Source organism: Berghia stephanieae, chromosome 8 (genome assembly GCF_034508935.2).
Source record: "Berghia stephanieae isolate SIO BIC M18660-M18661 chromosome 8, UCSD_Bste_1.3, whole genome shotgun sequence".
Lineage (NCBI taxonomy): Eukaryota > Metazoa > Mollusca > Gastropoda > Nudibranchia > Aeolidiidae > Berghia > Berghia stephanieae.
Window position 1 is genome coordinate 23,653,012 of NC_088367.1, and position 22,388 is coordinate 23,675,399.

Below are 22,388 nucleotides of genomic sequence, written 5' to 3' on the forward strand. Positions count from 1 at the left end.
GACGTACAATTAAAAGGACTTGAGGAAAAAGTAAGACAAAGGGGAATGGTTCAAATAGGAAACAGATGTAGATTCCAAGAGCATACTATCAGTGTACTTAGTTTGAGATCTCCACTAATAGTCTCACCCAGACACCAGCACAAGTTCCCACTAAGAAGAACACACCCAAATGTTTACAAATCATATGTTTAAAAAATATAATAAAAAAAAACAATACACATCAAAGTAAAAAAATATAATCTCCCAAAACTATAACTATACATTCGACTGTTTCGCCCTCAGCTAAGAACTCCGGCCAGGGTCAGGACAAAACCAAGTAATCTCATTCCAGGACAAAGACAGAAAGCAAGTTGGAAAACAGATATAGGGGGATAGAAGACATAATAAGTACCTCTCTGCCAACTATGGGAGGTCAGGAACCCCACCCAGTTTGAAATGTATAGATAGTATGTACTTGGTTAAGAAGCTCATAACATTGCCATCCGGAAGTATAACGGACCAACACACAAAACTGTGTGTAACCATGATCATTTATAGTCAGGTTAATACAGTTTAGTGAGAGTGAGAGGTACTCGTAAACGCGGACGGCAAAAAAACTATCTATAGCATCCATGACTCGCGGGTTGTTCCCGAACTGAAAGGGAATGAAAATGAATGCGCTCAGTTTAAAGCTTAAGTGTGTTACTGTTCTGTTGATGATGGATAAAGTCACCCTTGCTAAAAATCAACAAATCCTTCTGGTTGAGTAGTGTTGGCTTCTTCAGATTCCACGGTAACAAGTAATCCACACACGAACACAAAAATCAATGAAACGTTAAATTACGGACTCTTTATATCCACCTGAAAATTTGATGTGGAGGTGGCTGATTTTCTTCATTTGCGATAAAATATAAGTGCTTTGCCTGGTAGCATATTTCTACGCACATAGGGTCTTTTAATAAAGATAATCCTGTCTCTTGCCTGTTTTCATTGCACTTAATGAATGATATGTTTTACTTTTTTCCCTGTCATTCATAAACAATTTAAGTGATTAATTGTATTTCCGATAATGAAAGGAAGATTTTAGAATGAGAAAAAAAATAAATACAAGTAACAGGATGGTTTGGTGGTCGAATGGTTAAGGCATTGTACTATGACCCTGAAGGTCCCAGGTTCGAGCCCCACTTCAGGAACTTTTTGTTTTTTTTTCCATCATCAATACTATAAGCCTCTTATGTTCACTTTGGATAACACAGTTTAATCCTGATGACATCAGACATTTGTTTCATATAATGCCTAGACGACGACTCTGAAGTATGCTAAACAGAAGTGTGCAATTTTTATCTATATTTTAAAATACTAATAACAAGTTTAGAATTGGCCAATTTTGAAAAAAAAAAAAACCAACAGCATGCATGCAATATTGCACTCCATAAATACCGTAAACAAAATGGTTGCTATTTAAGTACTTAACTCTCAGACAAGGGAGACATACTGTTGAAGTTTAATATAGTTCAATCAACACAATTGAAGTGATGAACAAAAATGACTTTAAAAAAAAAACAGCATAAAAAAAAGAACAAAATACCAAACACTGAATGTTTTGGGCTGAAAACCCTTATTTTTTACTACTTAAAAGTGTTCTGTCATGGAAATAATCTATTCTTTAAAAAAAATAAAGTTGGGGGTCAAAGTTGTTCAGTTCAGGCCATGTTAATTTTTTTGTCAATGAGCACAGAAGCACTGGCAAATCTAAAAATAATAAAACATTTTTTTAACAGATTGATATACAAGTGACTTGCAAATGTTTTCTTAATTAAGGGTAAAATCTATCACCCGTTCGTCGACTCAAACGGTTATTTAGAATATCTGCTAGGGCATAATGATCGATCCTTAATTTGACCTTGACCTTGGGAATTGCTGCTTGCCACACATGCTCACCAGGTCTCATTATTCCATTCACGTTTTTGCTCGAACCCAGATTCTTGGCATCATTGCCGTAGATTGAATTCACTGATTGAAAGCATCATTAGAATTCATAATCAAGGTCTGACACCAAGTGAGAAGAAATAAAAGGATGAGTCTTTTTTTTTTTAATTTAAGAGAGGGAATGGTTATGAAGAATAATTAAAGAAAACCTCAATTGATCAGAACTTATTCATCAAATCCAAGTGTCCATGGAAATTGCCTGAGAATGAGAGCAGTTGATGTCTGGTTAAAATTTCCATTAAATTGAAATTTTAAAAAGTGAAATAAAACAACTGATCACCAATCTCCTCTTTTTTCCCTCACACAATTAGAAAATTTGTAAATCGTTCTAATTTTTAAAACAACCCTTCAAAAAGACATCAGCAAATTCTGTTTTTAAAAGATTATACGAATACAGTAAAAAAACAAAAACAAAACAACAAACGTACAAAAAAAAATTTAACATAGTATAAGCATTGTGTAAAATAATGTTACTGTAAGTGTAACAAATGCAATAATATATAAAAATTGAACAGAAGTTAAAATAAAATTTAAACCTGGTAAATTTTTGGGTATTTTTTCAATAAAAATGGTGCAATATCTCTAATGTATAAGGTCAAGACAACAAAATTAATATATATATATACACACACACATCTGTCATTTTCATGAACATTCTTGATTAAGATACAGTTTTTGTAATGAAAACAGCATGATGCACTCAAATGAATAAGTATATAAAATGAATAGTTACATAATATGCATTTTCGTTTTTACACACAAATATGATTAAATAATGACTTCCACACATTCCTCTCTAACCAAATAATAAATCTATAAATGCGTAATGATCTACAAAATTCCCATTCCTGAACAAAAGTTTTGCCCTTCAGGAACAAAACGGCAACATTCACATTACATTTATATTATTGTTAACAACAGTCCATGACTGTCCAACACATATCTGAAACTCCATTCTCAATAATTTCATTTTTTTTTCATTCATAAAATAATATTATTACAAAATATTCACAAAAAAAAACATTAGTTGTGTGGAGAATGATCATAGAAAAGATGGATCTAACAAATGCAAGGATTAGATTCTCTTCAAGCAATCAAAAATGCAATCCGTTTACATATTTGATTTATTGGATAGCAGTACAGTGGTCACTGCGAAATAACCAACCTTTTGGGTATATTATATTATACATTGAAATGTGTGCCCCAGATGACCAAAGTCATACCAGCACCTGGGAGTCATGCTGGACTGCACCCTTACATATTGGGTCCATCTCAAAGGGATTGCCCGGAAGATAAATAACTGCAAAAGTCTTCTGAGGAAGCTGGTGGGAACAATTTGGGGTGCCATTCAAGTGCTCCTAATGATTTCCCCCCTGACGCGATGCTATTCCGCAGCAGAGTCCTGCACACCAGTTTGGAGTAGAAGGCATGATAAGGTAAATACAAAACTTTGCAAGTTCATGTATATAGTGTCGGGAATACTGGCAACTACACGAAAGGAATGGGGCATGATAAAAGTACTTTGCAATAAAGTACAGGACACAGGCTATTAAAGAGTAGGTTAATAGGCAGTGACCACTGTATCAGGATTCATAATATTCCACAATGAATATATATATATATATATATATATATATATATATATATATATATATATAATATATACTCACATATAAAAATGTGACCCATCATCATAAAATGGTATGATATCAGAATGAATTATTTACAGAAAATTGAATTTATAGTTAAAAAAAAAATATGAGACTTTAGTTAAGTTTCTATATTTCATTTAGGAAAACGATTACAATATTTCAAACCAAAACAAAATCTAACATTTCATTTTTCTAGCCATTTCAACTTAAGAACCCCCTTTTTGGCAGCAGCAATTTTTTTTCGGACAGAGACAAAGCTGTTAACGGCCAGGTACTCATTTTACACTTGAGTACAGTGAGAGAATGTGAGTAAAGAGTGTTTTCCAAGGACTCAACTATGCGCTGAGAGAGGCTCGAACCCAGGACCTTCCGATCCAAAAGCGAGTGTCATACAACCACTAGACCAAATAGCCGCACAAACATAATGCCTGACTAGGTTCAGTTTCAGGTTCTTTGCTACGGCATGTACATGAAGGGCAGGCGGAAAGTCCCCACAGATAAAGCATCGCTGCTGCTGTTAGGAAGGTTCTTGATCTCAGTCTCTGTTTGCAGGAGCCCAGTGTCTTCTCTTGCTGGCACAGAAGTGAGACAACTTCTCTTCCAGTTTCGAGGAGTCTACGTACATCCCTCACCCCAACGAGGGACTTAATTTTTCAAGTCATCTGGTTTAAGCCGACATAATACTGTTTGTTGATGATTGGTCACTTACATATAGTACATACAGCAAATACAAGTAAATCTTTTCAAGAGCACCAAATCTTTGTATTTAATTGAATTTTACATTTCACTCTGTCTCTCTCTCTCTCAGACAAGGGAGACATACTGTTGAAGTTGAATATAGTTCAATCAACAACACAATTGAAGTGATGAACAAAAATGACTTTAAAAAAAAAACAGCATAAAAAAAAAGAACAAAATACCAAACACTGAATGTTTTGGGCTGAAAACCCTTCTTCGGCCAATGACAAAAACAATAAAACATCACTAAATATCCAGATAGACAGCAGACTGGTATCTGACTTGATTTTAATTGATAAGTTAATGTTTTAATTGTTTTGGTTATTGGCTGAAGAAGGGTTTTGAGCCTGAAATGTTCTGTGTTTGGTATTTTGGCTTTTATTTTTTTTTTTTTTGAAGCTGTTATATTCACTTTTGTTCTTTACTTTTTACAGTCCAAAGCTTAGTACTACTAAGACAAATGAGATGAATGTTTCAGATTTACTTTTTATCTACAGTGTGGAAGAATGACGTGGAAAAACGCATAAAATCTGAGGATTATCATATTCAAACATATCAATGTTTTAAAACTTTTTTTTTCGAGCTTCATTCTTGAAGCTATAGTTAGTTTGGATTGTTTTCTTGTTTTTTTTTTTTGGGAAGATGTTCCAATAACAAAGTTTACTATAAATAAGATAAGGAACATTGTCACAAAGCAAATAGTAAGTAATGATTAACAATTTAACCACAACCTAAAGTTAAAGATTTGAGATTACAACTAAAACATCACTTCAATGATGGCAGGAGATTCAAAATTTGGAACAGGAGACTATTTGTATTCGTTAATATTAAGTTGAATTTTACGTTCAATAGCAATTTATCTTTTTTGGGTTTTTTACATTACATTATCATTTATAACTTTAAAAAAAACAACAAAACAAAAAAGCAGCAGTTTTTATTAGTGGTTTGGGGCTAAGAGTTCATGTATTTATTAAAACAGAGAAGTAAATTGGTGCATTCCACGTTATGCAGATCTACTATCCTGAGCTACCTTATCACGACAAACAATCATGGCATAGTACAATGCCAAATTAATATTTTATCTAATGCAGGAATGGCCTCTATTGAAGCTAAATCTTAGAATCACGATATACATATGGTGTAAATTGGTCAAAGTCAGCATTATGTGAATCACCTGTTTGTCCAGTTATTTTGCTAAGAGTTTTAGTTACTAAAATTCTCTGAATTGAACACGTAAATTTCAATGATAGATGACATGTTATCATAAACTTTAATGACTTGAGTGTCCCACTTTAGATCGCTTTTATTATCATTATGTGGATCACGCTTTTTAATCACCCCTATACCGAAGCAATAACACTCTTGATTTCATTTAGAGTTAAGTTACTTTTCAAAAAATAGTGTGTCTAATCAAGATTTTAACTCATTTCAAACGCTTCAATATGTCTACTTAACAGAAATATATGTCAGTGCATGACATAATCAGTCGGAAAGTGAAAATTTTGGATTTGCATTTTTTGCATGAATATGCTCACCAGAGCATTTTAATCTTCATTTGAAGTAAATTGGGTGATTTTTCATGAAGTTATGGTCAGATGTATGGGAAAGGTATCCAGCAACTTTTCTCAAATTTCATACTTTTTCAACTTGACTAGCTGTAAAAATTATTTAGAAGTGAAATTAAGCTTTGATATTTCCCGAAGATGTACAAAAAGGGTTGATTTAATCATTTATGACAAGAACTCATCTATGATAAAAATTGACCTTCTAACTAAACTTGGCAATATCTCAGTTCAAACCTTTTCACCACCAGACTGATTACGTCATTCCCTGTAACAAATATATGCCAATTACATGAAATTTTTAAACTTAAAATTTTGCAAAATTTGACAAATTAACATGGAATGCACCAATCATTTTAAAAAAATAAAGAATGCTGTTCTCACCAATCAGCTGACATATTCATCCAGCAAACATCTTCTTGACTTTATAATGGCAGTGTGTAAATACTAGCTGGATCCCTTTTTATTATTCTCTAAAGAAAAATAATATGGTCCCTATCTCTTTAAGAACTCATCAGTGGTTTCTGTTTGTAAATAAGGTTGACTAATTCAAAATAAATACAATTATTCCACAGATAAATATTTTAAAGCTTTTATACCAAATCTTTTTGACAAATCGCGTTGAAACTCGCCTTTCAGAACTTTTAAACACCTGAAAAAAAGAAAAAAATGAAGATTAAAAGGATTGGGGAGGAGCTGTGAAGAATTTTATAGGAGTAAAAATATGCGAATTGGAATGAAACAACAATAAATTTCAATGACTTTATTTTTGCACCCCCTCCACCCAAGAAAAAAAAAACCCCTACAAAATCTGAGTCCTTTCGACTGATGACTTCAAAAAATTGCTCCCTGTTTCCCTCTAAAATCCCTGTTACCGAAAAGACGGCTATACAATCTTCAGCCTGAAGCTTTGGCTTTAATGGAAGAAGAAGAAGAGGAGTATGCCAAATAAATCTTAATAAATACTATGCCACAAATACAACACGACTGCCAAACTTCACGAATTCCCAGATTTGAGAGTTTTTGCCAAGATGAGGATCGTTTTAATTGATTGATATTTGAAGGACGAATTTTCTGGCCAAAATTTTAAATACGTGTATTTTTCAGAGTACGGCTACTGGTTAACATATGTTTCTTCTGTATTTACAATTTAACTCATAACAAATTTTTCATAAAGTTATAACCAAAAAAAAAAAAAAAAAAAAAAAATCCCATTGTGTTTATCAAAACAAAAATGATCCAACTATATTAGTGCATGGTCAAAGAGAATATAATCTGAATCTAAACTGGAAATCTTTTCACATTCACTCCTACAATAAACAATTTTCTTCCTCATTCATTTTTCTTTTTTACTTCAAATTAACTGACTGATTCAGTCAGGATGAGTATTAATGGTCTTAGAGAAAAAAAAGGAGAAAAATTCCCAATAGTCTGAATTACATCTTTAGACCAAGATCAAGTAGTAGACCTTCGTAGCCATAATATCAATGAAGACAGAGTTTATCCCAGTTTCTATAGCATGAAACAAACATTAGCAATTGCTTGCTACCCTTTAGATAGGAGGCTAGTCTATCGCAAAGTACTTTCCACCAGATCTAATAGACCCAGCTACCCAGATACTGCTGGGTGGATATCTCAGTCCATTTGCAAGGAAAGCAAGTACTCTGCCAACTGAGTTATATTGCCCAAAAGCTTGATAACAACAGATGTAAAGCTGTTGCTGAAACAGTTAGTATTCGGGGGAAATTAAGGAAGATTACTGAAGATAAAGAAGTTGAGTTGGCAGAAATGAGGATGTTGAGATGGTCACTTGGCTGGACAAGAAAAGATAAAGTGAGAAATGAACGAATTCGAAGGTTGACTGATGTGAAGAATGTATCAATAAAGATGAGAGAATATAGATTGAAATGGTTCGGACACATTAAGAGACGAGAGAGGGAGGACGTGGGAAGGAAAGAATTGGATGTACAATTAGTGAGAAAGAGGAATAAGGGACGTCCAAAGATAGTTGCATGGGGTAAAGGATGATATGAAAGAACTGGGCCTGGAGGAAGATGATGCTATGAACTGAGAGGCACGAAAATGTGGCATTTATTTTGGCAACCCTGCAAAATGGGGGATAAGCTGAAAGAAGGAGGAAAATAAAGATTACTGTCAACATTGGAAAAATATGTATAACTAACTTTTGATACTTGGCAAACCAAGTACTCCTTCAGAGCCATTAGGCCCATGGAGCCGGAGTTTATGCCAGTCTCTATGGCATGAAACAGATGACAGCAATTGCTTGCTACCCTTTGGATAGGATGCAAAGTACTTTTCACCAGATCTAACAGACCCAGCTACTCAATGACTGCGTGGGTAATGCGAGCGGAATGCGTAATGTGATCAGTGCAATGTGGGAAGATATAACATTTTCAAATTTGATGATTTATTTGCTATCAAGAAATCAAAAACAAAGAAAACATTTTTTTTGAGCGAGGAGGGGGGGGGGGGGGGGGGGGGGGGGGGTTGTTACTCTCATTATTTGTCTCTGACCAATGAAATTACCGGTAGGTGGTATCAAAAACACAAAGGATGAAAATGAAATACCAATATGCGCGACCATAGAGCACGACACAAGGACAGACTTGTATCGTCGAAGGTTGATTGATGTTGCAACGATAGGTTTACCCTATTGTGCTCAGATTCTGTTTCTGCTACATGCTGAGTTCTCCAAATGGCCATATCAATCATGTAACATCTTTTGATGATCTCATCCTACACTTTGATATCTATAGCCGCGTTTTCGAGTCCGATTGTCAATCATGAAAAAATCCCGCCCACAAATTTTACATAGGTCCATCATCAGTTTCAAACTTTTTGCTCGTGAGATGTCAAGACATTCTCAGAGCAAAGTATTGGTTCTTGATAGATGATGCTGGTTCTTGACCTTTCACCATTACTTACATCTTTTCACTGATTGGTTGCTGCGACTGCTTACATATTAGAGCTTTTCTCGACGACCGTCTGAAAGTTGCGTCACCTTCTTTGTGCCCTTTTGAATTTATTAGTGAGCCAAGGCTTGTTGGGGAAAAAGGCCAATGTATGTTTTAGTCAGATTTCAAACAAACAAAGGACATCACCGATCTTGTCTCAGAGAAAAATGAAAAATGATACAGGAATCGAGAAAATCGGACAAGAAATAAATAAGTAACCAAAATAAACAAACAGGGAGAAAATCAACTTTCAAAATAATATTTACTCTTAAAACACTTGTTTCTCAACCGATTTTTATGATTCAAAGACTAATGTTCTCCTTCTTAATAGTTGATTTCAACAATGTGGTTTTAATATTCCCCACTATGATATTTATTACTTTCAGTTTTTACACAATAAACTGACTCAGAAAGGTGTCAAGTATTATGCATGATTATGACGCAATACTTTGACGGGCATGTCTTCGTTTTGGACGGAATTTGTGACTGGTGGGAGACGTGAGAAGCTTGACTCGTGTGAGACGTTTGTCGATCGAGTTATTCGTATTTTGCTATATGCACAACTAAGATACTATTCTTTTGGTGAAAACGGACAAGGCATTTGCATTGCGTTTAACCATGGATGAAAAGTATGTGAGACGGGCGTATAAGATACTGTCCTTTTGTTGGTTACAGGTAGAGTTATTTGCATGGCTTTAACCAAGAAAGAACAGTATCTCAAAATATTACGCAACATATTACGTCAATGAAATCGCCGACTAACAGAAAAACGCAATTCATCATTAGCTATTATTTAATGTTAAATGCCTTCCACTATGTAATAGAATTAAAGAGTTATGAATTAAAAAATCAATGTGTCGATTGCGGCAAAACTTGCTGGATCTGGGTCAGCCCAGATACTGTCCTTTTGTTGGTTAGGGCAGACATAGGAGAGATGATTTACAAGCAAAACAAAATATCATCTCCCAAAACTGGACCTCTCAGCCAAGGACTCCGACCAGGGCCAGGGCAAACCAAATAATCTCATTCCAAGACAAAGGAAGAAAAGCAACTCGGAAAACAGATAAAGGGGGATAGAAGACACCACAATTGACCTCCCGCCCACCAAGGGAGGTCAGAAGACCCCATCCAGTGGCCTACTGTAATATACTTTCTGAATGGTATAAGCACCAACTTACCTTCTATATAAGGAGCTAGAACGGAACTTAGCAATATCAAAGCTGGGTGCATGAGGCATGTGGATAATGAAGGCATTTGGGAGGACAACAAACTCATACCTGAAAGATCATATATTGAAAAAAAAATTTTAAATGGATGCTTAGATAATCTGATGACAGAGATATCATATTTTGAATTTTAATTCTAAGGAAAGCCGACATGTACATATTTGAAATGCTACAAACTAGTCTCCACTCACCCCTGAGCATCGAGCTCCATGATGTGAGAGACCTTGTTCCATCCAAAGCCTAGAAAACGTTGGTCGTATTTTGGAATGTCCTTGTGGACCACGACGTATGGCTCAAAGTCATGGTCCCATGGCACCTGCAGTGGTAGGAATTATGTAGAGATAAAACAGCGGACTGAACAATAAGTTACTGAATTGGGAGGGGGGGGGGGGGAAATAGAGAGAGAAAGAGAGAGAGAGAGAGAGAGAGAGAGAGAGAGAGAGAGAGATAGATAGATAGATAGATAGATAGATAGATAGATAGATAGATAGATAGATAGATAGATAGATAGAGAATTCCGGAATTTTAACAGTGAATTGTTGCACTTTGGAAAAGCATGTATTCAAAAATTTGGCCAGAAAACTCGTCCTTTATATCGATCAACCCTCATCTTGGCAAAATCTCTAAAAACCTGGGATTTTAAGTAAGACATCACAAAGTCACAGGTTTGAGAGGGTTTTTTTTTTTGCCTAGTAGACGGTCATTTAAATCGATCAATATTTGAAGGATGAGTTTTATGGCCAAATTTTTAAATACATGTCTTTCCAGAATACCTCAGTGAACTAGTTAATAAATGTTTTTATGAAAAAAAACAAAAAAGCATTCCAACCAAGGTGTATAAAAAATAAATTGTTTACAACTTACAGTGTAAGGGGTAGTAGCTGTTCTCCATTTGGCATAGTTAGTAGGGGCATGACCTTTGGGCCACACATGATACCTGAAAAAAATGCAACACATTAAAATGCAACTCGATGCAATCAACTAAACAAATTTTACTTCTTAAAATGGATGGAAAAAAAAGTAGTCCTTCAAAGCCATGAAGCTCATGGAGCCGGAGCTTATCCAGTTTCGATAGTGTGAAATAGAAACTAGCAATTGCTTGCTACCATTTGGATAGGAGGCTAATCTGTCGCAAAGTACTTTCCAACAGATCTAACAGACCCAGCTATCCAATCACTGCTGGGTTGGTAGGGGAGTCAGAAACAAAATCTTAACTTCATCCAGGATTGATCTTGGTCCCTTTGCATGTGAAGCAAGTGCTCTACCAATTGAGCTATTCGGACTCCGAAAATGTTCTTATGAGCTATCAGACCTATGAGGATGGTCCTTATCCAGGTCTATGCAATGTGAAATGCTGATTTGTGACATAAAGGCATGGCACTAAGCTTGTAACTTGTAGATCCAACATTCAAATCTCACTTTTAGTGGTGCAAAATTGAGACCTTGCAAAAGGCTGTTGACTCACATTCTTGCACTGTAATCAGGTGTAAAATGAGTACCGGGCTGGTCCCAGTGTAATCTCTGCAATCAGTGCTAGTGGGGCTGAGGGGTCTAAAGACAAATTCGATTACAGCTGTCTCTTGATCAATTGAGCTATCAATCCCGCCTACCATTGAGGAATTGTCTAAAGTAAGAAAGAACAACTGAATAGTAATTGTAGTAGATTTATATAGCGCCTTTCGCCAAATTCACAAGGCACTTTTACAACAAGTAATTACAAATAGATACCATTGCCTAGGCATCCCATGAAGGAATGTAGATAATCCATCAAACATGATGTCTGATGTCAACAGGAATCACCCATGTTGTCCAAAGTGAGTGGGGGTTAGTAATCTTGCCCAAGAAAAAAACCGAAAAAGCCTGAAGCCAGGCTCAAACCTAGTCAAAGTGTAATGCTTTAACCACTTGGCTACTCCCCCCCCCCCCCCCCCCCCGCAACAACAAGTAATAATACATCTAAAATATCTAAACACACTTCGCACCCTTTAACAACAAATAATGATATGTCTAAAATATACAATATCTAAACACACTTCGCCCCCTTCAACAAGTAATAATACATCTAAAATATACAATATATAAACACACTTCACCCCCATTCAACAACAAATAATGATATGTCTAAAATATACAATATCTAAACACACTTCGCCCCCTTCAACAAGTAATAATACATCTAAAATATACCATATCTAAACACACAAACAAAACATTAAAAAAAAAAAAAACTATACCAAGTAATACTTGGATATGTGTGTAGCGAGCCTCATGGAGGGAGGTAAGATGTTCCAGGTCTGAGGTCCAAATTTGCACAAAATATCTATCATAAAGACATGTTTTTAAATGAGGTTTTGAGATGGTTGGCAGATTGAAATTTTGAGATCTGAGCATACGAGATGGCTCAAATCGGATCAAAAGATCCTCAAGGTAGATTGGAGGAACAGAATATGCGGATCTGTAATGAAACAACTTAAATTCACAATCTTACCTAAATGTAAATAAAGTTGCCATATCAAGCATTGACAATAACTCTGTTTTTGTCTTGGGGAATTGCAATCGATAACGCTGGGTTTCAAATGCAGGAACCACCAAGGCCTGAAAATAAATATAAAACAATAAATAAATAAATTTAAATAAAAAAGAAGTAAATTTAAATAAACAAATAAATAAATAAATGTTAATTAATAAATAAATATAAAATAAATAAATAAAACAGAGCTTATTAAAATTATCAAACTATTGAATGTAGATGGAAGTGTGAAAATTCTTTAAATAAATGACAGTAATTAATATGAACTCTTATTCAGAGATACAACGATGAATGACATCAACTAACTAAATTCAACAGCCATTACTCAATACGTTCTGACAGATTGACATCATAATCTATTTGCTAAAATCAAACCTTTTTCTCCTTATCAAGTTCCATCAGAGGTGCTGCCTTCTTCAGATACTCGTAAAGTCCATACATAGGGAGGAAATCAATGTCAGACAAAAACATGAAAGGTGTCCTGACCTCTGACATTGCTACATTTCTCAAGTAATTCACCGGGTAAAATTGCTGGGAATTATGAAAGACAAACATTTTCAACTTGTACATAAAATCTTATTTTATTTTCAATTTTATCCTCAAGTCCTAAAATCACCAACATTCAAATTAATCATTAAGAGCTATAAAACCAGCATTCAGGAAAATTCACAGGGCTGTAAAACTATAAAAAGGTATCAATTATGAAACAAAACAATGTTTCTTCTTTTGACAGATCAAAGAAAATGCTTGATAAATAATTGATCAATTCCTGCTATTTTAAGATAAGAGTAAATTACTACTAAGCTCTACTGAAAGACTTACCCCATCTCTGTAAACTATATGATAGCCGATGTTTTTTCTTGCCATGAGTATCTCTGATCCAAGAGCATATCGAAGGAATTGCTGGGCTTCTGCATCTGACATGTACAACGCTATGGCAATGGGCCCTTCCCAGTGCTTGCAAATCATCTCTAACATCTGCAAAAATCAATAATCGATTGCATCATCAAATGCCATATAAATTAAATAATCCTGCAGAAGTTTTAAGACAATCCAAAATCAAGGATGAAAGATAATAAATACAACAAATAACTGTTTGTGTCATTTAAAAATATAATCCAATCATTGTTCTGTTTAGGCAATTGAACTAAAGTATAGAATGGCTATAATATCCTATTATTAATAAATTAATTTTATTTTCTAACCACTTTCAAGACTCTTTAAAATCTAAGTTAGAAACTTAATTACTAAAACATTTCATGATTTTTCTCTTTTTTAAGGATAAATGTCAAAGAGGAAGATAAAATGGATGTATGAAATAAAAAGAAATTTAGGCATCTCAAGATGATAAAAACTTAATTTCGGACCACACATTGCAGGGAGAACTAAGAGATTTTATGATCGATTTTAAAGGCAAGAGGGCTATCCTGTTTTTGTCATTTGATCCAATCTATCATTTTTAAGAACCAAGATGTCAATGGGATGGTCATTAAAATACAGATCGTTCACCCCAGGCTCCACCTCCGAAAGACCTGCACCAATGTTGAGATAATTTCATCCAGATCATTCGCAAATATATTATTGGTCAACACCACAAAAATATCAATCCGTTCAGAAATATTCAAATATCCTCTCAACCCCAATCCTCTCCAGAGGTATATTGAAAAAAATTATTACAGCATGGATATAGCATATTATATTGAATTCATTAACATTGGCGATATAATAGAAGATCATGTCAAAACAAAACGAAAGACATCATCAATAAAATCAGAGATAATTGTATTCATAGACTTATCACAGAGACATAGCTAAACCATCAATCTGACAAACCTTTATCTGTGATGATGTACATCATCATTTACTGATTTACACATGTAAAAAGGGATATGATAGTGAAAAAATTGTAGATCTGAAGTTACAAGTATCAAAGAAAAAGCAAGACAAAAAGTGCTGGTTCAAATAGGGAACAGAAGATCTCTCGAGCAATCCACCACACTATTATAACATTTTCCATAAGTCACATCCAGGCACAAGCAAAGAGTCATGCTAGAAGGATACACTCAAATGTTTATAAATTACAATATATTCACAACTAATAAACTATAAAAGTACATAACAGCCAAGGATCCCTGCCAGAACCAGGGAAAAAAACAAAGATAGAGAGCAACAGGGAGAGGAGAGGAAAGGAAAATAGAAATGGGGAAAGATGACACAGAAGGTGACCTCTCTGACTAACGGGGGGGAGTCAGAAGACCCAGCCCAGCAAACGTTACTCAAACCAAACGCAAAAATACATATAATTCATCGTCACATGATATTAAGTAATACATTATTACTACTACCAGTACATATCAACTCTAAAAAATAAAAAAAAAACTCAAAATAAATTTGAGCTTTCATATAGCTCAAGGGCCACAAAATGTTCTCAAAGCACTTCACAAAGGGTTCCTGACCAACAGCAACACGTAAAATGTAGAACAAAGCATAACACCTGTTAAGCGAAATTACAATTTTTTTTCTGACAGAGACAATGGTGTTAACGGCCAAGTAATCATTTTACACCTGAGTATGGTGAGAGAATGTGAGTAAAGAGCCTTTTCCAAGGACTCAACTATGCGCCGAGTGAGGCTCGAACCTAGGACCTTCTGATCCGAAAGCGAATGTCATACCACAAAACTTTAATTTTTGTAAATATACATTTAACAGATTGTTCTTTTCACAAAACAATTTTGAAGGCCTTCAATATTACTTATACCCGCTACATCAAGACATGCTGAAAAGGCCAGTAAGGACTTATTTTCTTTATTCTATGAAGCCGGCTAAAATTCTCATACAAACCTGTAGTCTGTCCATAGAGAGCTGAATGACTAGGGTGACATCGTCCTCAGGATTCACAGACTTCTCATCAAAGTCAAGATAAAACAGATGTGTACGATGGACAAGGTCACGCTCAGACCTAAAGTCGTAGCAATCGTCATCTTCAAACTTGTCATGCTCACTCAGCTTTGAAATAACATAAATAATGTAAAGTTACAGAAAAAGACATGGGTGGAAAATTGTTCTAGATCAATAAAACCCTTCAATTAAAGTCAAGTTGATCTGAAAACGATTTCAAAAATGTAGAATTTAGACAAGAAACACTTACTCTATTTACAATTAACCCCTGCTTATATTGGGAGTGAGAAAAATAAACAAACCTATTATTACTATAATAATATAAATAAATCAACGAAGAAAAAAAATTCTTTAAAAAAAACAAATAAATAAATCAAAAATCCCAAAAAGCAGTAAAACAAAATATCCTAAACATTAAGAATAAAAAAAATAGACTTGTAAGCTAAACAGCATGACAACTTTTAAATTTCATCTCACCACATCTTGGTTAGCTGTGCTATTGGAACAGCCAAACAGTTGACGTCGAAGAAGATTGCCATCATATTCCAGAAATGACAGATACATGTTCCTGAATACCTCCACATGTTTATTCTTGACTTTAAGTTTCATTGGAGAGTTCCAGTGAATTATCTGTAAAATAAAACAATATATGGAGTTAAATAATCATTTCTTTTTTTTATCTTATGTCTTTAATTTTTGTCATTCTTGCTACTGACCATTTTGTTGGGGTTCTTTATTCTGTATTTTCTTGGCATTTCTACCCTGTTTCGCTTTTTGACAGTAGCTTCCAGTGACTATGACATTATGACTGAATCCGAAAATTCTTTTCTGCACTCATGAATCATCTTGAAACTGCCTATGCATCTTCTAAACTGAAACTGCAACAAGTGCAAATGGGCGGCTGCAAGATAGGTCCTGGACCTATTGACTGCCACCAAACGTCTCCAAAGTCTGATCAAGCCATGTCCCTGTCCCTAAAAACCTTATCCTTCCAAACCGACCACCATCTTGCAGTCACATTCATTAAGATTAATACAAAGGGCTATTTGATTTTATTTGACTTGTACTTTGGGCACTATCCATTTAGAGGGGTAATCCCATGTTTACTCTCTGTTTTGATAAGCTATTGATTTACGAGTTTGATGTCAACCTTCTTGACATTCCTGCTTCTACCCCATACAGGGTACATCACAACTGAAAACACAATGTGCCTGGTCGGTGTGCGCCCCAGAAGAACCTGCTATTTGAATCATAGGAATATTGCGTTTTTTTGTCTTCTCGCCAACTCGAGAAGGACCAGATCAGAAAGACTGCAGTCCAGCATCAATTTGTAAACCAGAGAAATACCCCCCCCCCCCCCCCACCCCCAAAAAAAATAATTAATAAATTTTTTTTTAAATTTAAAAAAAAGAAGCAACAACCAAATACAAACAAACAAATTATAATCAAAGATAATCGAAATGAATAGGAAACCATGGCAAGGTCTAAAAAAATATTACGGTATGCTGTGAAATGTAGAATAATTTTCATATCATTTTGATTTCTTTACTAATGATATTGAAAATGCTCCTGTTTGAAGCTCAAAGAAATAAATAACTATAGGAAATGAAATGAAAGGTTCAATTTATTCAATGAAAACAGATAATGTGAACGTTTCAAATTTCCCCTTTATCAACAAAACATGATAAACGAAACACTAAGGACGAATGAAAGATGTGAGAATGGTGTAGTTGAGGTGAATAAGGTGAATATTCACTATAACTACGCCATTCTCACATCTCTCATTCATCCTTAGTGTCTTTTTGATAAAGGGAAAACCAAAACATCGACATTATATGTTTTAATTGAATGAATTGAAGCTTCCATTTCATTTCTTATTTTTATTTGATTAACAATGACAGTTGATAAAATGGTTCATATCATCAAAAGAAAAAAAAAAAAAAACACACCAAAAAGTCCCCTATTTATGTTGGAATCTTATTTGAATAAAACAAGTTCATAGCTGCCAACTCTTCAAAGCGTGAAAACGGGACGACATCCTTAAGCACAATACCATCATGACATAAAGCAGTGGTAAGTTTGGACTATTATAGAAATATAAACTAGATTTAGTGCCTTTTCTCTTCCTTGTTTTAATTTGCTAGAAAAAAAAAAATAAATAACAATTTTAAAAAAATTTAAAGTTGAGCTTTTATATAGCGCAATATCCAATAAACATGCTCAAAGTGCTATATAAGGGGTCCCTAGCCAACAGCAACATTTAACATGTAGGACGGTACATGACGCCTGTTAGGAGATATTACAATTTTTTCAGAGACAACGCTGTTAACAGCCTGGTACTCATTTTAAACCTGACTACATTCGCCTTCTCCAAGGACTCAACTATGCACTGAGCATAAAAAGCATAACCCTGGCCTGGGACATGCAAGGGTCATTTCAATACATATATATAGTCCTATTTTTTTTTTCTACCAGGACAGTTGACAGCTATGCAAGTTATTTAATTATCTCATCCAATTGTAAATTACCTTGAGATCAGATGCTTCACTATAACATTGTTCACTCTGTGTGTTCATGGACAGCTGAACATTCCATTGGCAAGGAAGTCGATACACTAAGTAGTCGTGCTGTTTGATGACAGCATTGAAGATGTCCTGGTAATAAAACAATATACTGTCTTAAAATGAAAGGAAAACACTTTTTTGGCAAGAAAATAAGTATTCAAATAAAAGTAAAATTAATTAATTGAAAAAAAAAAAAAAAAAAGAAAATACAAACAAGCAAAGTTGAATTGTGGTGAAAAAAAAATTAAAACAAAACAAAACAAACAAAAGAATGTTACAGGAGACATGACAAAACTATTTTCATCACTAAGTAGTAAAAGAGATGTTCCACTGAATAAGTTCCAGTGGTTACTTCATAACACAACACAAGTCTTCATAAGAATCCATGGTGTGATCCAGTATTTCAGTTTCAGTGATAGCCTCAGTTGGTAGAACACTCACTTCACACACAAGAGACCAAGATCGATTCCGTGTGAATTTGAGATTTTATTCAGACCTCCCTATCCACCCAGAAATGATTGGATAGCTGGATCTGTAAGATTTGGTGGAAAGTACTTTTGCGACTGACTAGCATCCTATCCAAAGGATAGTAAGTAACTATTGTCCGTTTCACGCTATAGAAACTGGGATAAACCCTGGCTCCATGAGCCTAATTGCTCTGAAGGACTAGGAAAAAAAATTTACATAAACAACTTCATAAAAAATATTAGTGTTAGAGGCTCAGCCATGAAGTACTTCGTCATCTAACACAAGCAAGCAATACTGGAATTGATCAGTGACTAGATGGGTGCCAAAAAAAACTCTGGTCCTTGCATTTTGTCCTTCTCCATGACACTTTACACAAATTAAATCACTTGACGCATGTATGAATGAGTTCCTCCATGTAGGTGGTAAGAGATACTGTAAGAGTACTAAGTACAAAAAAGATGACAGACAGATAACATGATAATTTTTTTCCATACAGACTCGTGGTAATAAATGAAACATTTAAAAGCATATAATAATAATAATAATAATAATAATAATAATAATAATAATAATAATAATAATAATAATAATAATAATAATAATAATAATAATAATAACAATAATAATAATAATAATAATAATAATAATAATAATAATAATAATAATAATAATAATAATAATAATAAAACAAAAATAATAATAATAATAATAATAATAATAATAATAATAATAATAATAATAATAATAATAATAATAATAATAATAATAATAATAATAATAATTTACACCGCCTATTCCATATACCGACAACTCTAGGTGCCTTTTCAATGCAATAATCAATGCTACATTTACATATCATACAAAAAACATAAGACATTCATACAAAGAGAAGAAAAAAAATTTTTTAATAGAAAAACTGGTTTTTAATCTATCACATATTTCCTAATAAAATTAGTCTTAATATTTGTCTTAAAAGTATAGTGAATCCACTATAGAAATGTACATTTTAAAAATAATATTTGCAATGGCATTAGATGGGTCTTCTCACTGCCTCTACTTTACAGTGAAAGAGACATTTCTAACTCCATTGAAGAAAATATAAATTCCATTTATACGAACCAACTATTGATGTCACCCAGTGACTCTCTCAAGCATGTTTCCCACACTATGCCTGACCACTTATGCATTGCATTATTGTATGTTTGTTCTTAACGTTTTTAGTTTTGCTTTAAATGTTTCAACAATTCTGCCCCTCCAAATTCAAGCAACCTTATATAATTTTACCATCCTTCCAGAACTTTAAGGCCTAGCACTCCAATTAACTGTTCCCAAAGAAAAAATATTTCTAAAAAAAATTTTGATAGTTTTTTTTCTCATGTTCTCTATAGAACTCTAAATTTCTTTAGGAAAAATGCAAGACAGAAGCTACTTTTAAGACAAATATTAAGAGTTATTTTATTACAAAATATTTGATAGACGTTTTCTTTATAGTTTTTTCTTTTTAATTTGTCTGAGCATCTTAATATGGTTATTGTAGCATTGATTTTTTAATCGAAAAGGTGCGAATCTATTTGTAGGCACACTATAAATGGTTTACATTTATAATTATTATTACTTGCAACACTTTTAGGCCAATTCAGTCTATTTAAAAAGGAAGAATTGGGATTGTCAACAGATTATAATGATAGCGATTTCCTGAAATCAACAGAACAAAAGCATGGCAAAAAGAGCTGGCTAGAACAGAGACTAGAAAGAGGTCCAAGGAGCAAAATTTCCATTAGATTTGATATGGTTAGGAGAATGGTCAGTACAAATGAGGAATGATAAGCAACTTTGGGTGTCTCACCTGGTCTGCTAAAGAAACGGAGAGCATAATCATCAGTTCCTTTTCTGCTGTGACTCTCCACATCTGCATCCAGCCAACTTCCCTAAGCATCTTCAAATCAAGCAGGATAACTCCAGTATTAAATCCTCTTCCCTGTGAACATGAAAAAAAAAGTGTGTATATATATATATATATATATATATATATTGTTGACTGTTTCAAATATTTAGGCTTCAACGTAACATCCAATGGAAAATCAGATTGTGAAATAAAGAAAAAAATAGGTATGGCGAAGAATGCATTCAACCAGCTGCATACAATTATGAAAAACAGGAATATTAGCATGAAAACAAAAATCAAAGTCCTGGATTGCTATGTACTGTCTATGCTGCTATATGGTTGTGAGAGCTGGACCATAAACAAGACCATGATTAAAAGACTGGAGGCAGCGGAAATGTGGTTTTACAGAAGAATGATGAGGGTGTCATGGGTGGAAAGGAAAAGAAATGAAGAAATTTTAGAAATGGCAGACAGAAAAAGATCACTGATAACAAAAATCATCAAACGCCAAATGGAATTTTTAGGACACATTATCCGCCACCCTGGTTTGGAAGTACTCGCCTTGACTGGAAAGATGAATGGAAAAAGAATAAGAGGAAGACAAAGAATAACTTGAAAGGGATAAGAACTTGGACAGATGAAGCTGAGAAAGGTGGCGCTGCTTTAATAGAATTGGCAAGAGATAGATCAGCTTGGCGGAAGATGACCTCTGACGTCTGCTTCAGATATGGAACTACATGATGATGATGATATATATATATATCAATTATAAAAACAAAAACCATGAAACAATAGTGCTCAACTTTTTTATAAAATATTTCAAGTATAATTATGATCAACTTCTACAATATTGTTTCAAGCATTCGCTCTCATCATGATAAAATTTTTGGAATATCTTGAAAATGGCCTTAAAAAAACAGTGTCCTAGGAAAAAGGAAGCCACCGAAATGACTCGTCCACAATAAGATAAAGGCTACAAAAACTGAGATAAAGAGTTGCCCCAAAATTCTCATGTCTTTGACGAAATAATCTTAGGAAAATATTTTGAATATGTTACACAATTCTTGCTTTGACCTTTTTTTAAAAACAAAAAGTTATCATGTTTGACTTTTTTGATTTCGAATAAAATTTTACATAAAAAGTCAACTACAAAAGTTACAACAGTAATCAATTAAATACTTATTCATCACAACAATAAAATATATAAGTTTATAAAAAATTAAAAAACTCACTAGAGCCGGCCATGGTCGATGATTTTTCCAAAGTTTTCCTAAGTACCAATCACTCTGATTCTCTACAAGTCCAATGGCCTGTGTGATTGATTAAAAAGAGCAAAATTAATATTCAGTAATAATTTACACATTATAAAAGTATAGTTATGAAAAAACTAGATGAAATTAGAGAAAGAAATCATTGATTTATTAACCACACCTACATTAAAAGGCTGTTTGACATAACAATATTAAATTCACCTTCCAACAGGAGAGTATTAACTTCTGTGTCATATCCTCTAAGTGGCCATAAATAAGTCGTGCCAAGGGTTTATGGAAAATCCATAGTTGTCTGTCATTATTTAAAGACAAATTTCATTCATATATTTGTTCTAGAAAAATTTGTTGACCAGTTCATTCTATCATTATTTTTCTTGCCGATGATCATGTTATAAAGCCATAACTAATGTATGGTCTGCTAAATTTTTTAAAAAGGAAAAAAGAAAGAGGAGGAAGATGAAGAAGAAGAAGAAGAAGAAGAAGAAGAAGAAGAAGAAGAAGAAGAAGAAGAAGAAGAAGAAGAAGAAGAAGAAGAAGAAGAAGAAGAAGAAGAAGAAGAAGAAGAAGAAGAAAGGAGGAGAAAGAAGAAGAAGGAAAAACCGAAGAGGAAGAAGAACAGAACAACTGATATAATACCTGTTTTCCTTTAAA

The 22,388-nt window shown here is 33.9% G+C and overlaps 1 protein-coding gene across 1 annotated transcript in view; it reads right to left on the bottom strand.

Annotated features, from left to right (window-relative positions):
• Positions 1-4,971: 4,971 nt before the first annotated feature.
• Positions 4,972-22,388, bottom strand: part of LOC144978402 (xylosyl- and glucuronyltransferase LARGE1-like) — a 30,792-nt gene continuing 13,375 nt past the window's right edge. Inside the window, exons 8-20 of the mRNA XM_078924382.1 lie at positions 22,374-22,388; positions 21,699-21,776; positions 20,428-20,559; positions 18,078-18,203; positions 16,027-16,179; positions 15,493-15,657; positions 13,474-13,629; positions 13,027-13,182; positions 12,610-12,716; positions 10,986-11,058; positions 10,313-10,437; positions 10,074-10,172; positions 4,972-6,572 (exon numbers count right to left, since the gene is read on the bottom strand). The exon at positions 22,374-22,388 is cut by the window's right edge and continues 69 nt beyond it. Of these exons, the coding sequence (XP_078780508.1) occupies positions 6,485-6,572; positions 10,074-10,172; positions 10,313-10,437; positions 10,986-11,058; positions 12,610-12,716; positions 13,027-13,182; positions 13,474-13,629; positions 15,493-15,657; positions 16,027-16,179; positions 18,078-18,203; positions 20,428-20,559; positions 21,699-21,776; positions 22,374-22,388 (1,473 nt within the window). The 3' untranslated portion in view covers positions 4,972-6,484. The remainder of the gene's footprint in view (positions 6,573-10,073; positions 10,173-10,312; positions 10,438-10,985; positions 11,059-12,609; positions 12,717-13,026; positions 13,183-13,473; positions 13,630-15,492; positions 15,658-16,026; positions 16,180-18,077; positions 18,204-20,427; positions 20,560-21,698; positions 21,777-22,373) is intronic.